The 16,402-nt window shown below is 37.4% G+C and overlaps 1 protein-coding gene across 1 annotated transcript; it reads right to left on the reverse strand.

Moving 5' to 3' along the window:
- Positions 1-775: 775 nt before the first annotated feature.
- On the reverse strand, positions 776-13,355 carry tmem214 (transmembrane protein 214). The gene is made up of 16 exons (XM_072672777.1): positions 13,039-13,355; positions 10,616-10,809; positions 9,484-9,634; positions 8,283-8,417; positions 8,072-8,154; positions 7,184-7,289; positions 6,873-6,954; positions 6,634-6,735; positions 5,852-5,993; positions 5,648-5,739; positions 4,343-4,391; positions 4,130-4,237; positions 2,482-2,696; positions 2,157-2,325; positions 1,570-1,721; positions 776-1,367 (listed from the first exon to the last, which is right to left on the reverse strand). The coding sequence occupies exons 1-16, from the start codon at positions 13,190-13,192 to the stop codon at positions 1,241-1,243; spliced, it is 2,061 nt and encodes a 686-aa protein (XP_072528878.1). The 5' UTR covers positions 13,193-13,355; the 3' UTR covers positions 776-1,240.
- Positions 13,356-16,402: the final 3,047 nt, after the last annotated feature.

The following is a 16,402-nucleotide window of genomic DNA, read 5'->3' on the forward strand; positions in this document are numbered from 1 at the left end:
GAGCAAGAGGAAATGTGAAAAGTATGGAATAAGGGTTTCTCTACATGCCTTTCCACTTCACATTAAAAGACGGATCTTCAAGTAGAACACAGTAGCAGCAGTAATCATTCAGTGCCCATCCCCATGCGCTTTCTCCAGTTGTGCAAATTTGGATTTGTCACTCTTAATGGCAGCCTAGAAAAAAAAAAAAGATGAACTAACCCGGAAAGTAGACGGTTATCACAGAGGAAGCCGTGTTCAAAATTCCAACATAAGTATCAACATATCATGCCATGCTCTAGCTTAATAATCAAAACTTCAGAGCTGTAGCAATGCTAGCTTATGTAAATGTTCACATTATTTAGCTTCTGCTGGAAAATCAAAGATATGAGACCAAGTGACACAGCTGGAACGGAAAACACTGAGCTAGTTTGCAAACGCTGGGAAGGGAAGGGAGGGGGTGGTGCACTACAACAAACATCATTTGCAAATGGAATATTTGTATCATGCTGCCATATAAGGAACACAAGAGACAGCTAGAGTTAAAATGACACCCAAGCAAAATATTCACAGTAATCAATATGGATAGCTACATATGAATACCCCAGACAACCCCAGTCATTACAACTTCACACACACGGCCATAATTTAATATACTGTTGTGCAGTATGTGGCATTCACAGCTGTCAACATCAGTCATGGCAAATAATTGACATGCTTTATTAAGGCCTTTGTGTTTAAGTGCATATTTTGTGAACAAATTTGCTCTGTGTGAAATTATGAGCTTGAGAGCATATTTAATAGTCTCATCTTTTAATGTTAAACAAATTAGGTCCCGCAACAAATTTAACAAAATCAGTAGCTGTTTAGAAAGTCCAAAGACCAATTATTTACAATTATCTAAGATATGGGTGTGTGGGTCTCAATAGTCTATGGTCTTTTTTTTAACTAGTTTGGCAAAATAAATACAGCATCTGTAATTCCATGAGAAAATAAGAAATGTATAGGAGCACCCACCAATTCACCACCCACCAGGTACAAGCCTGATCATAAAATCAAATGTCCCAAAGCATTGATGGCATGAAATGGTGGAAGAAAAGAAAAGAAAAAAAAGAAAAAGAAAAAGAAGAAAAGAGAAAGAAAAAAAGGATGTATGTTCCATCTCTAGTCCTCCAGATAACAAAATGTTTAATGAAGCAAGTGTTTGATAACAACAGCAGAGGGCAAAGTGTCCAATTTTGTGAGTATGTGTGTGTAGGCCTTATGCCTTGGAAAGGAGCTCTTGAGCCCAGCTCCTGATGGCTGTTGTGGTGTGTTGTAGGTAGATCCATGTGCTGTTGGTGAGCGCCACCACATGGTTCTGCATGCAATGAAGCGATACCTCACCACTGTTGGAGAACAAAAGCAAATACATTATTAGCACACACCCGCACACATGCCCCTTGTAATGCTCAGAAAATGTTTCAATTTTTAAATAAGTGGAATCATTGTGACAATCCTACCCTCAAACACTCTTGAGTTTGGCATCAAACACTAACATTATGATATAATTTGCATACAGAGCCATAGTGTGCAGTGAGTGGTACTGACTTGCAGGAGTCTTGCAGTGATTGCCAACCGTGCTGCAGTGCTGTAATGAAGTACTGAAAGGCGGGTAGGACGTAGTTCTGATGCACAAACAGCAGAAGCTCCTTCATAAACTCCAAAAACTGGAACACACTGTTTGGAGTGTTTGCATTGATCTGAGAATAGCAGACAAAGGAGTAAGGAGAGCATTGTTCAATACTACAGACAGAGCACAAGTTTGAATGAATACATGATATACAAGCTAACATTATAATTAATCTACTTTATTGAAATAACTGAGAGGTGCACAGATTATACATTTTTATGGTGAATTACAATTTAATTTCTAGCCAATGCACCAAAGGCTTTTTGTTTTGTCAAGTCTATTTTATTATACTCAGCTGGCACTGAGGCTAACTGGACACCCTGTAACACACAGGCACAATTGAATTCTATAAGCAAACATCTGGTGCTTCCAATTCTGGCCAATGGAGATTGTACACCCCTAACGATTAAGAATAAATCTTTAAGATAAATACATGTCTGTCCTAATGTCTTAAGTGCTGTTCAGCATGCAGTGTTTGTAGCATAAAAGTAAGACTGCAACTCACCCACTCTATGAGCAGTGGTGTGTTCTGCTGCACCCACAGTATTAATTCTGAAGCCTTCTGCGCAACAAAAACCGCAGCCACCTTTAGCTTCTCAAGAGTGGCTTCTAGCACTGGACTCAGAGTCTCCACAGCCAGGGAATAGTAATAAGGAGTGTTCTCTGCTAACCAACTGCAACACACAGTACAGTTAAATCTTTAGTCTTAAAAAAAAAATTATAATAAAAAAAAAAAAAATCAGAAGAGACTGGTGGGTTTTGATCTCTTCGCATATGACATTTTAAACAATGCATTTAAGTTTCTTAGTATGTACTTTGTGCTTCCTCACCTGATGCCCTGCTGGCTGCAGTGGGACACTTTTCTCCAGGCCTGTTGGGATACAGCAGTGACCCCAATTCTTTCCAGGTACAGTGCTGTAGTGGACTCTGTAAATGTGCCGTGCAACCTCACATCATGGGCAATAAAACCAGCAGCAAACACCAACATTACCAAGAGCAACCTTGACCATGGGAAACCCTGACAGCGGATCTTCATCTGCAGAGACTGGTGAAAGAAAAAGAAAAAATAAATAATAAGGCAGTTGATCAGGAAGAGTCTGTCTCTCCACCCCCCCCCCCAAGGGCCCTTTAGATATCCAGAATCTTACTAGTGTAACTGATCAGTTACATCCAAAGTTCAAAGAACTAGGAGTTATTCACAACCCTGGAATAGAATGTGGATTAAAGGTGCAAAGGACACTAAGTGTTCTTTGACCTCTGTGATGACAGTGGAGCTACAGTCTACAAAAGAATTTCCACCAAGCCAAAGAACCATTTCGATCATGGAAATTTTTATTTTATTTTATTTATTTTTTTATTTTTATTTATTTATTTATTTTTTAAATGCAGTGGTTCTCTATGAAGCCATGCCAAAGCTCCAAAACTAGTAATAGATTGTCACTATAGTTATTAATTAAGGTGCACAGATTTATAGCCATGTCCATGTCACAAACATATATTTTTCGTCTTCCAAAGAATGAGTAAATTGTCCCATTTTCTTTCATGGAGTCAGAGTCTAGGTACTTGTGGATTCATTCATGGCAATAGCACTGAGGGCCACGGAAAAACATTTAGCTCACGTCTCGTAGTTTTTGAGGTGTGCATAGGATTATCTTCTTACTGTAGAAGCCACTTCACATCTTCAGTTTTTGCTTTCAGAATTTGTTGGTATTTTATATAATTCAATTTTAAGAACAACTTAATAAAACTTTAAGAACAACTGCAAAGCATTGGTCCACACTGTGCTTAACAGTTGGAGATGTCATTTTCATGAAATTCTGATTATAGTCAAGAAGTTTCATTTAAGGATTAGGTCAAATAGTCAATTTCAGGTGGCTTTAAGACCAAGCATGAAGACCTCTGTTTGGTGAAGAATATAATATATTTAATAATATTATATAAAATATGTTCTTTTACACAATTCTCAATCTTAAGGAGACTCTTTCAGCAGTGCAATATGTGAGGGGCTTTGAAATGAAACATATTTTCTGAATCCCTGGCGGATTTACTGGAATATTTTGGGTCATTGTCATGTTGCAGGGTTCACCACTGTTTTAGCTTCTGGAGAAATGCCCCTTAATTTTCTTCGAGCACCCTCTGACACGATAAAGAATTCCTAGTGGATTCTATGACGGAGGCTTGCCAGTCTCTGCTGCAGAAAAGCAGCACCAGACCAACACACGTGAAATGGCTGATTTCTAATCATTTTGAGATCTTTTTAAATCCCTTCCCAGACGCCTATGCATCTACAAAAGGAGTTGGCTTCTTAAGGGCCAGATTCCTGCACAGTTTTGCACCTTTCCAGCAACTAAGACAGGCGTCTCTAAAATCCTCTAATAATGTTCTATCATAATAGAATTCAATATAATTTATTGTGGTTACATTTTTAATTTTGCAACTTTAAGATACCTCTCTGGTGAATGTGTAATTGTCTCTTACATTACAGACGGTATTGCAGTCCAAAATGTCCTCAGAATTAGCTGTGGCCTTAATCTCTTCATTGGTCACTCTGAAGGACTGAATAGTTTCCTGAAGGTTGTTTCTCAACTAAAAACACAATAAATAAAAGTTAACAGTAGATAAACAAAAAAGGCAAAAAAAAAAAAAAAAAATCAAGAATAATTGTTCTAATAGTTTCAGCAGCAGCTATACCTTTGGTGACAGTGTGGTCCACGAACCTAGCAAATGATTCAACAATAGGCTGCAGGTGGAGACAAAGATCAGAAAAGGTATAATAAATTAAATTAATATCCGGTTTATGACAAGTCTACAACTAGAATATATGCATACCACGTACAAAAACTATTAGGCCCATCATGGTCACTGTTTGTAGGCTTTCTACCATCTGGATTAATCTGCAATGACACATTGGTCATTAATTTTTTTAACTGCTGGCTAAAAAGTATCCGAGGTGCAAACCTAATCTAAAAACCTTTTGGACATGTGTTACACATCCAGCGAATAAACCGTACTCAAAAAGTTAAATTTATACCCGGCCCATTAGAAAACTAGCCCAAATATTCTGTCTAAGAATCCCAGCCTGCTACACTTAAATGGGCTCTAAATGTGAGGATAGTGTAGATCCCACTGTGTGCCTTCTTTTAAATCAAGATGCACCGGTCCGATATTAGGATCGGATATCTGTCCCGACATTAACAAAATTAGCTGGATCGGATATCGGACAATTAGGTCCATCCATGGAACCAATCCTTTCACTTTAATTTGTTGGTGTGAGACTGCACTAAAATGTTTACATGTTTGCTATTTTTGATTGCTGCTTGTGTATTTGACCAAGTTACTTATTTATTCTCAGGTTCAGCTGTTTTATTTTGAATTATGCCAATATTTAAAAATAAGATTGATTACTGTTTGTGTGTTTAACAAAGTGAAGTTACTTATTTTCAGTTTGGGCTGATACATTTTATGTATTTAACATAATTAAAGAAGCTTGACTCCTTTTTATTTTGAATTTACATGCTGTGTCAAGGTCCTGCACCATTGTTTATTTTAGTGACAAATAAATAGCAATTCACTACATTTACATCTGAGCGTTAATTTGTTATATTTTGTTTTACAAAGTTAATAAAGTAATGTTAACTGTCAATGATGCCCGACACCTTCAGTCTCTCCCACATGGAGCAGTATAAGGTTTATTCATTCAACAATGGTTTCGTATCGGTATCAGGTATTGACCAATATGCAAAGTTTATGTAACCGTATCGGTATCGAAACTGAAAAAGCCGGATCGGTGCATCCCTACTTTTATATAAGATAATTATTCTCTTATTCCCTTCACTGCTGTATGTGTATGTACTGTATGCTGTATGTCTGTTCTTGTGAATAGTTAATACTAATGCACAAATGCAGCAAATGTTATTCCACCATACTGAAAGCATTAAACTAGTTAAAAAAACTAACTAGAAGAAGTTATTAAATGATAGAAAGTGTCTAGGTTACCTGGACTGGGTAAGATGTTTAGTGTAAAGCTGCCTCCACACCCCCAGACTCTGTGCATCTACAGACAGGCACTCAGTCAGACTGTTCAGCAACTAAAGATCAGAAAACAATTCATTTAAGCGGTTAATACAAAACTTAACACCTATGAGGTCCTAATCATCTTTAAAGTCTTCAATCTTAGATTCAACAAAAGTTATGCCTTGCCTCTTTCTTCATAGCATCAGGACAACTGGGTGTGGCTCTGGAAAGGAAGGATGGAAAGTAGGTGTGGAGAGTGGATTCTGGCTTCGCTCCAAAAGCTAGAACCTTCAGCCGTGGATAAAGCCTTCTCAACTGCTCCTGCAGACTGAGACATAAGAGACAGCAAGTGTTTCACAAATTGATTGGTTTGACTTGAAATTATGAACTTTGGAGCAGAGCGGCAAGTTAAGAAAATAAATTGTCTTTGTTCCAAACAATATGGAGGGCACTTAGAGCTGGCCAATACGACAATATTTTATCGTATTGTGCTAAATTTTGCTAACACTGTTAGTGCTTAATAAACACTGCTTAATAAACAGCAGGTTTCATTATTACGTGTTTTTAGAGTATAATTTTAATTAGATGAAGTGCAGCAGATGTTGAATAAAAATCACTGTATTCAGTATGGGAGAGTATCTAAATAGAATTTGTCCCTACTCATGTCTTTATTATGTGATTTCATATAACATATTAAACATTGTGCATCTCAAAAAAAAAAAAAAAAAAGTCTTTAAATATCATGATATAGTATTTACCATATTGCCTAGCCCTAAGGGTACTGTATACATACAGTGCGCCAGATCAGGGTCGGAAATTAGCATCTAGTGTAACAAGTAGTTAATGGCACATCATTTAAATTCTATCTAAGGCAAGTAAAACTGATTAAAGTATACAGCTTTCACTGAGGTAAGTGACATTTTACAATTTCATCAAATGACAGCATATTTGGCTGAACAGTAGCTTACCTTGCTGATAGTGCATTTTTGGGCATATAAGCAAAATCCAGTAGAGGAAAGAATTCTTTGGGTCCCATAACTCCAAATCCTTTCGTCAAGTTGGCATGGAGCCTTAAAGAGAGATTTAAACATGCATTTAGTAAATGTGCATCAGTGCTACTAATCATGGAGCAAGATAAAGTACCAATGTTTTGACCTATAACTATGACAAATATGGCACACAAACCCACAGGTCAACATTTACTCACGTGAGCAATCTCTCCAAATACGCAATGGCATATGCAGACAGGCTTTTTATCCCAAGAACAGGCAGCATGATGCCAAGCCAAACTACAAGGGGGGACAAAAGTTTATTTAGCAATGCAATTCTTTTTTAAATATTTTATTTATATATTTATTTCTCTCTCCCTCCCCCCCTCCCTCCCTCCCTCCCCCTCCCCCTCCCCCTCTCTCTCTCTCTCTCTCTCCCTCTCTCTCTCCCCCTCTCTCTCCCTCTCTCTCCCTCCCTCTCCCTCCCTCTCCCTCTCCCTCTCCCTCTCCCTCTCAACTTTTTCCTCACCTCTTATGCCCTGGGTAAGGTCGTAGAAGCCAGCCTGGCCAAGAGCCCACATGATGCTCAAACATTTGGCTGGGCGATTCTGGTGAGAGCGCAGCAGCTCCAGGTGCTGCAGATATCACACAAAGGACAACAATCATGTCAGTGTCTAAAGAACATACATGCAAAATAAAGACAATGCTAATTAAAAGCTTTTCTACTGTTAATTCATTCTGAGGTCATTTGGAGCCAAATGCGTGTTATCTATACATGATAAGATTGCTGTTGAGCAAATTAGTCCTCTGGGGCCCCTGAGAACTGCTCCAAGAATCTGTGCTCTTAGCAATGCTAGGAATGAACAATGGCCAACTTGAAAGTAAGCTGATTAAGAATCTTTGAGTTATTTTAATTCTAAAGAACTACACCTGGGAAAACTAACACTGAATAGGACACAATATTAGCTCAAATTTACATTAAAAGAAGGGGGTAAAACCCCCCAAAAAAACCAAACTGCCTTCTAGTAGTTACTATTCACTACTCCCATCACTACATACTTGTGTGTTCACATCAGGTCTTTCTTAGGCTACAACTTTTAACATTTCTGCACATGCCATGTTATATTCTGCTACAGAATTCTCTAAAAATGTCAGCCAAATATATATATATTTTTGAAGTTACAAAAGGAGACAAGATCAACATATTGTCACTGTCCTGCAAAAAAAAATGGAGCATATATACAGGTTAATTTATAAGGAATTTATTTAAAGAATTGTGAGATGTAAAAAAAAAAAAAAAAGGGAAAGCGGTAAGAATGGAAATTCAAGGTTTTGGAGTGACAGTGACAATATGTAGCTATGAACAGAGAAAGCACTTTGGGGCAGCCCATATAGCTTAATCCCCACACCCACTCACATCAGCCAGGTTGAGTGTGGCTATTTTGGGTTTGTTCATCATGATTGCCTGAATGCACATCCGGTAGCCATGCAGGGGTTCACCTGTTAAAGCACAGAATCAGACAGTGCTAACAAAGGTCACAGTTGCAGACTGACTGTAGACATACGTCTTAACTATGCCAATAAGCACGGCAACAAACACAAAGCATTATGTTTAGCATGAACGTCACCTGTTGGTTTGTCCAACTCTCTGAGCATGGCGAGTATGCAGTGGTCAAAGAAGTCTTGCAGAGTGTCTGTGCTTTTTCCAAGTAGGTTCCTAATGACATTGCGCAGCTCCTTCCCCGCAAGACAATACGGATAATCTAGACAGAGAGCCTCTTGTTTAGCAAAGCTATTTCACATTATACTGAGGTTTTCATTCATGCTTCAGGGTTAATCTCACTTTGTCAACAAACTAGACAGCAGAGTCAATAACCCTTCACCACAGAATGCTTCAGGGATTTTGACCACTTTAACAGATTTTTCCAAAAATGAATGTCTTGGTCCCATGGTGCATCTACTTAATTATGTAATTTAAATAATAAATTTACACAAAGTAAGTGGATGACACACTTCGTTGTAGATAAGATCAATCAAGAGCTTAACTTAAATATCTGATGCTAAACTGAAAATTGAAGTGGTGAACTTTTTAAACAAATGTAAAAGGGCGAACTGACAAACTAAAATATTCTGAGCAGATTACTCAAAACCAATCTTTTGCAACTAGAACAAATAGGATAGCCTCTTCACCCTTAGCCTCCTATTTTGCAACAATATGCCTAAAATGAGAGCAAGAAGGCAACCCTGAGAAAAAGTAAGGCAGGGTGAACACATTTCGAAAGTAAGCCAGACCTCCAAGCACAACTTACTTACACAAGATGAACTTACAGGAGTCCTGCTAAGATACCGCGCTTTATTGATAATTCATATTTCATACAGTCTTTAAAAAGAGCACAGTACAGGAGTCGTTCAGTGACTCCTACAGGATCACCTTCCTTTTAAACTATTACAAGGCTACCGTTTCATGGAGGAGAAAAAAAAAAAAAAAAAAAAAAAAAAAAAAAAGTCTAAAGTGTTGTTAGACAAAGACAGTCAAACCAGGACCACAAAAGTGCTGAGAACATGCATGATTCTTATATCTACTTAACACCATTTACTTAAGAGAGATGTGTTGAAGCTTAAGTTATTCTAAACCAAATCACACACCAACATCACATTACACTAAATAAACATTGCATTAGAAACATGTAAAATCCTACATCATTTTTTTAAAAGAAACACAAAAGGCGCAGAATATGCTGAATATGTTTTCCAGGCACTTCTGAGCAACTCAAATATCCCCATCAATAAACAGTACACGGAAAGGACTGAACGGTTTTAGACGCTCACCATGAGCATGGCTGCTGAGTGTGGGGTCTGTGTCGGGTGCAAGCAGTTTGCTGTTGAGGTATCCTGCCAGATCCTTCACCCACACACATGGATTCTCAGGAAATAAAGCCTGACTTTTCTCAAGCTGTTGCCTCAGCTCTACAACATCCAACTGTGAAAAATACAGAGTGGAAAAGAGAAATCTAGAAGTGAGGATCATTTGGAAAGATGTCTAAAACAGGGGCAGGCAACACAAAAGACATTTCATGATGCATGAGACTGCAATATTAACAGCAACAGCAATATTAACAGTAACAGCAACCAACAGTTTTAGAAAACTCCACCCTTGAGAAATGTTCAGAAAATGGAAGGGACGGTTTGGAGGGTGCTACAATGCAAAACATAACAGATAGCGGTATAGCCCAGGGTCCACCTCACTGTGAAGCAAACACACCCTGTTGACACCATTACAGTAATGCTGACAAAACACTTGCACACATTTCAAAACTGCCTAAGAAAAGTGCAATCCCACGACCTCAGGACACTAGTCTTCAGCTCTTGGGGCTCTGGCATGTCACTCTCTCACACTCTCACACACTCTCTCTTTTGAAAAGTTGTGTTTTACACGATTCTATCTCCAAAATTTGTTTGCCCATGCCATACTTTTAAATCTACTGATCAGGGCATTCTGTTAGTTTTATATAACATAGCCATAAGGTGATCGAACTTGTTTCTCTGCACTGTTTGAGAATGTTCTATTTAGAACAGCTGCAACCTTAAATTTATTTAAAAATATATAAATAAATAATAATAATAAAAAAAACTAAACGAAAAATTCAATTTAGACTAGAGGTGGGCAATAAATGTTACATTCATCACTGATTTATACATACAGTCTTTGCCCACTTCTAGTCCAAGTAACTAAGTGACTGTACAGTGCAAGCCTACTAGTTAGAAAGAGAATTGCATGAGTGTGTGAATGTGTGTGTAGTTAAAAAATAAATAAGTAATTTTTATATATATATATATATATATATATATATATATATATATATATATATATATATATATATGCGCGCACCACTGTTAGAATGAGTTTTACATGACAAGGGTGCATACCAGCAGGTTTGTAAGAATAAGAGTTTACACTCACAGCTTTGACTGCGTCCTCCAAGGTTTTGTAGTGGATCTCTTTTGGACTGCAGTTTGTGGGAGATTTCTTGTTCTGCTTTCCTGTGTTGGACTTCTTCTGTTGGGCCTCAGCTGGTGGAGGGACCTGCTCTTTATTCTGCTTCTTTACAATCTTTTCAAAACTTTCAAATATGGTCTCGGACATCTTCACGGCCGCTGCAATCAAACAAGGAGAAAAATGATAAATGTAAAAGGGCGAACTGACAAACTAAAATATTCTGAGCAGATTACTCAAAACCAATCTTTTGCAACTAGAACAAATAGGATAGCCTCTTCACCCTTAGCCTCCTATTTTGCAACAATATGCCTAAAATGAGAGCAAGAAGGCAACCCTGAGAAAAAGTAAGGCAGGGTGAACACATTTCGAAAGTAAGCCAGACCTCCAAGCACAACTTACTTACACAAGATGAACTTACAGGAGTCCTGCTAAGATACCGCGCTTTATTGATAATTCATATTTCATACAGTCTTTAAAAAGAGCACAGTACAGGAGTCGTTCAGTGACTCCTACAGGATCACCTTCCTTTTAAACTATTACAAGGCTACCGTTTCATGGAGGAGAAAAAAAAAAAAAAAAAAAAAAAAAAAAAAAAGTCTAAAGTGTTGTTAGACAAAGACAGTCAAACCAGGACCACAAAAGTGCTGAGAACATGCATGATTCTTATATCTACTTAACACCATTTACTTAAGAGAGATGTGTTGAAGCTTAAGTTATTCTAAACCAAATCACACACCAACATCACATTACACTAAATAAACATTGCATTAGAAACATGTAAAATCCTACATCATTTTTTTAAAAGAAACACAAAAGGCGCAGAAGACGCACACTCTACTGAAGGTAGTACTATTAGCACCTACCATGCACATGCAACTAGGCCTGAGTATATACATGTCCTCAGTAATACCTCATTCCATAAGCAAATAAGGTACAGCAGGCAAACTAAAAATAATGTCCATATAACTAGATGTACACCCTTAACGTAACACAAGCAAAGTTTCGTATGAAAGCCTTAAAACCTGCCATATGGGACCTCCATTATGGTCTCTTAATATGATATGAGGTTGAATTAATTTAATAAAACTCAACTAAGACAATGTTCCAGATGTGAAGTATCAAATCACCAAAACAGCACACTGTTACACAACTACAATCAATAAAAACACAACAAATAACCATACATATTAGTAACCATACACAAAGTAGAACAATGCATGTCTGTGCCACTTCTAATCTTTTGGTGCTCTACAAAAACTTTACAAGAGGCGAAAAAGATCATGAAGACAACCAGAAACGTAAAGTCAAATGTTAGACACAATGACATTCGCCTGTTTCCTTATTTGAGATTAATTCGGTTAATGAGGACAATGTGATCAATCATAAGAGCACAGACGCAAACAATTCTACGTTTTGAAAACACAGCATGAATCCAACAGACTTTTTGCTAGAGAACATCTCAAACAAGTTTATTAGTGAATAAGGACCATTGTACACCCTCCCTGCCAAAATCTATCCTTAGCTAAAGCAATGTTAAAGTCATATGTCTTATCTCTGTATAAAAAGAGAGCCTAACTCTAGGGCAGAGACTGTGACAGCCTTATGAAACCAAAGTGCTTCAAGGAGACGGGCTACCAAACAGCAAGCGGAGTCAATGTGCTTTAAACTTCTGTAAATCATACCCAAGAAACGCAGAGCAGAGTAGCTTGATTATTTCTTTTTATTTTCTGCAAGTTAATCATGTCGTGATTTGCGCATGCAAATAAAAGTTTCTCTTGAAGGGTCTCTCCATACATAATTACAACCATACTGTCAGAGACAGCCAGTGAAGGGTCAATGATCACTAAGCAAGCGATAGCTAACTAGCTAGTGCTAGCTACATCGTTAGCTTATTCCTAAGCTAGCGTGTTGCTTATTCACCTTTGCAAGGACTGTCAGTCTGTAAATTATAAGTTATTCATTTCCTGCAAACTTCTACTATGCTTAATGAATGTTTAATGTGCACATCAATTTATAACAATAAAACATATATAGCTAGCTATAGTATGCAAGCCAAACGTGACGACACTGCTTAGCTTAGCTAGTTAGCTCTCTAGTTGGTTAGCGTTAGTTAGGCAAGGTTAGTAGCCAAGTTAGCTGCTAGCAAACAAGCCTGTTCTAGGTTTTTCGAAAATTATAATAAAACCCATTCTGTTAAAACTGCAAAAAAATCTATCCACAGAAAACATCTCGTGTAATTAAGTGTGCCAGTAACGCAGCGCTAGCTAGCCAAGTGACATCCCGCAGGAACATGGCTAGCGCCAAAGTCAACGTTTTAAATCTGCACGCTGTTGAGCGACGTGGCACTTCACGTCCAGCATTTTTAGTAATAAAATAAAACAACTTACGAAATGGGTCAACTCTTGGTAAATTGGACTCGCTTAACGCTTTCCTGCCGCCGCCAGACTTCTTGTCAGTTTGACTTTTTACAGCGCTATGTTTCTTGCCTTTCCTCACTACCTCCCATTTCCCCACAGAACTGTTATTTACTGGTGATGCCATTGTTTTACTGAGGGCGCCGAAAAATAACGCTGAAAAAACACAAACCCCTACAATATATTTCTATTATACGCCAGTTCCCCTTTTTCCCCCTTTCCCCTACAAATGATGGCAGGGATAATGGTCGTAGTTAGCTCCGTTAGCCTTAGCGCTGTTTTAAAACGCCTCTGTGCCACGTCTGCCTTGGTGGTACGACGTCATCGCGCATCTGACCCATAGACACACACATAAGCCTCATGTATATATCAGCCTAATGTATGTCTATTATAAGGTCTGATCACGGTCTCAGGTCTAGACTGAGAAAAAGCTGCTTTGGCGCATTATTATAACTGAATTAGTGTAAAAGGCTCTATATACTGTATATAGTAAATGATAAAATATCACTAGATATATTAACTTAATATACACTGGCATCTTTTACTGGCAGATATCAGGCAGCACATGAACAGTGTGTTAAAAGCAGGAAAAATTCAGGGTCTTTGGATTGTCTACATCTTTCTGATGGATTGTAATCTGGCTCCTTTTAAATATTTTAAGTAGCTTTGTGCTAAAGCAGAAACAGAGAGCAGCAGATTTCGTTCCTTGTTTCATCTCTACAATGGATAGTATCATACGTATAAGTTTACCTACAAATCACATGAAAAGATTAGTTAGGAATTTTAGCAATAGAAATATTACTGGATTCATCAAGCCTATATTAAATGTGTCATGAAATCATGTTCTGACTGTATCAAATGCCCCAAAATAATACTATTTTTCTACTGCTGCTTAATTAAACTATTACCCAGTGGTTAGTTTAGCTTTTGCATATCAATCTAATCGCACAAATAAAACAATGTTGGCTTACCAGAACTTAAAAAGAAATAAGAAAACCATATAAACTTTATGAAGAATGCTTAACAAGTCCAAGTTTAACAAACTACTGAGTAAACTCAGAAATATAAAAAAGCAATATTATTTAAACATTTTTCAGACAAACCACAATGGTGTCAAAAACACATGGAGAACTATTAATGAACTCATAAATAGGGGTAATAATTCCAGTCCAACCACTGAATACAACCAGAAAAATCACCAAGCAATTACCAAATCAAGTATTTTCAAAAAATAGTCTATATCCAACTCACGGCTCACATAAAAACACAAGAAAAAATACAAGAAATAAAACACCAGAAGCGACAGAAACATCAGAAACGTCATTACTATTGCGGAAGTTACTTCCCAAATAGAGTGCAGTGCAGTGTGCCACTTGGTAAAAAACTAAAGACAATTACATGTGGAGTTCCTCAAGGGTCAATACTGGGCTCGTATTGTTTTTAATGTATGTGAACGACCTTTATCTGTCTGCTAAGCGACAATTTTTTGAAATTTCTGATGACACCAACTGTCTTTTAACATCAAGAAAAGCTCTTACATGATTTCTACTCCAAGAAACAGAAATGGAAATTATACCCTATTGTTTGTATTCATGTCTAACAATACAATATATACTATACATACTATTTAATACAAACAATATATCCTGTGTCCACGGTACTAACTCTGGAAAAATCACATTGCTGTAATATCACAAAACTAGCTAAAAATATTGGAGTCTGGCACTCAGACCGGAGAATTTACAGCTTAAATTCCCTCAAAAGACTGACTAAAGTCAACTTCCTCTCAGAAATATCTGGTTTTTGAATGCTATTCTAATCGATGCCACCCAGTTCAGGGTTTCATGCTGCAATCACCTTCTTCAACCCCATCAAAGATTTTCTATGGGGTTTACGTCAGGCAACTGTGATCTTCTGAAACCAAGCCTTGGTGGAGTTTGAGGTATGCTTGGGATCACTGTCATGTTGAAAGGTCCAATGATGCCCAAGCTTTGGCTTCCAACATAAGTGCGTTGAGAACTGGCTGTTAGCTAAATCAAGTATTGGCCGCATCTGACAGACACTGTGCCGACTGCGCGACCAGTAAAGTAAAATTTGAGTACTTACTCTGCATTAAAGTGTTCAATTACATATTCGATTACAGTAGCTAATATTCATTACTTTTCAAAATCAGAGTAGATAAAAGCTAATGAGCAGTTCTGATGGAAGATACGTGACTAAGTTCCCATGGCAACTGTATACATGAACTCAAACAATTACTGGTCTTGTAGCACACTCTACTGGACGCAGATGGTGCTACAGGTTACCACCTATACTCCACACAGTTCATCTCCATATTCACAGTGCATATGATGAACACACCTGAGTGTTTCTGTTGTGTTAGACTGTCATAAAAAGCGGTTCGTTGTACTGAAAGCAACACTGCAGTCAGTGAAAAGTACAGGCATCAGTCGACACCAACAACAAAATAACTCTGTATCTCTTTATTTGTGACTTTAGAAATACTTACCTAAAAAGAACAAAAGTGCCCAAAAACTTTTTACGTTCTCTAAAATGTAACAATGAATAATATGTACTATAATTTGATAGTGGATAAGTGGTCCACCATGTTAAAAACAACTCACACTTCCAATCACAACTTTCTGTCTGCTTTTATCCATTTCATTATTGGTCAGTTTCTGACCACAGGACCACTGATGAGACATCATTTGAACAGTGGTCGATTTCTCAGCATGGAACAGTGTTCCTGGAGTGGTAAAACACGCCAGTGTAATTTTAGAAAGGCAAAAGTCTACTACTATCAGGATGGTTACAAACACAAGCTGTGCATTCAAAATTAACTGTTTTATCAGTAAGGTGAATTTACAAGGTTGGCATTTCTAATACAGTGGCCAGTAGTGTTAAACTTGTTAAATTACAGTCTGCATCAGAGGTTTAGAATTACAATATTTTATTTTCTGGAACCAAGGCCACATTGGCTGAAAAGCATTTTGACTTAGGACAAATAACAGAACAAGGGGAATAACTGGACAGAAACATAATAAAGAAAATACTTGGAAATCGAACAAAAACATGGAAACATGGAAATGTTTTTGCATTTGCACCAGTGTATTTTGATTATGTGACAAACATAACTAATATAAAGTCAAATAAGAAACCCAGTGTGAAGCCAAACATACAAAAATATATGAAGTCACTGTCAAGTAAAAATGGACAAAAATCTCTTTGAATACGGCAGGTCTCCTTTATATTGTATTAGAATTATATAATAAATAGAAGTGTTCCAAAATGTCTATAATAAAATATTTTCACCTTAACTTAAAGTTACGTTCTCCTG

Source organism: Salminus brasiliensis, chromosome 2 (assembly GCF_030463535.1).
Source record: "Salminus brasiliensis chromosome 2, fSalBra1.hap2, whole genome shotgun sequence".
Lineage (NCBI taxonomy): Eukaryota > Metazoa > Chordata > Actinopteri > Characiformes > Bryconidae > Salminus > Salminus brasiliensis.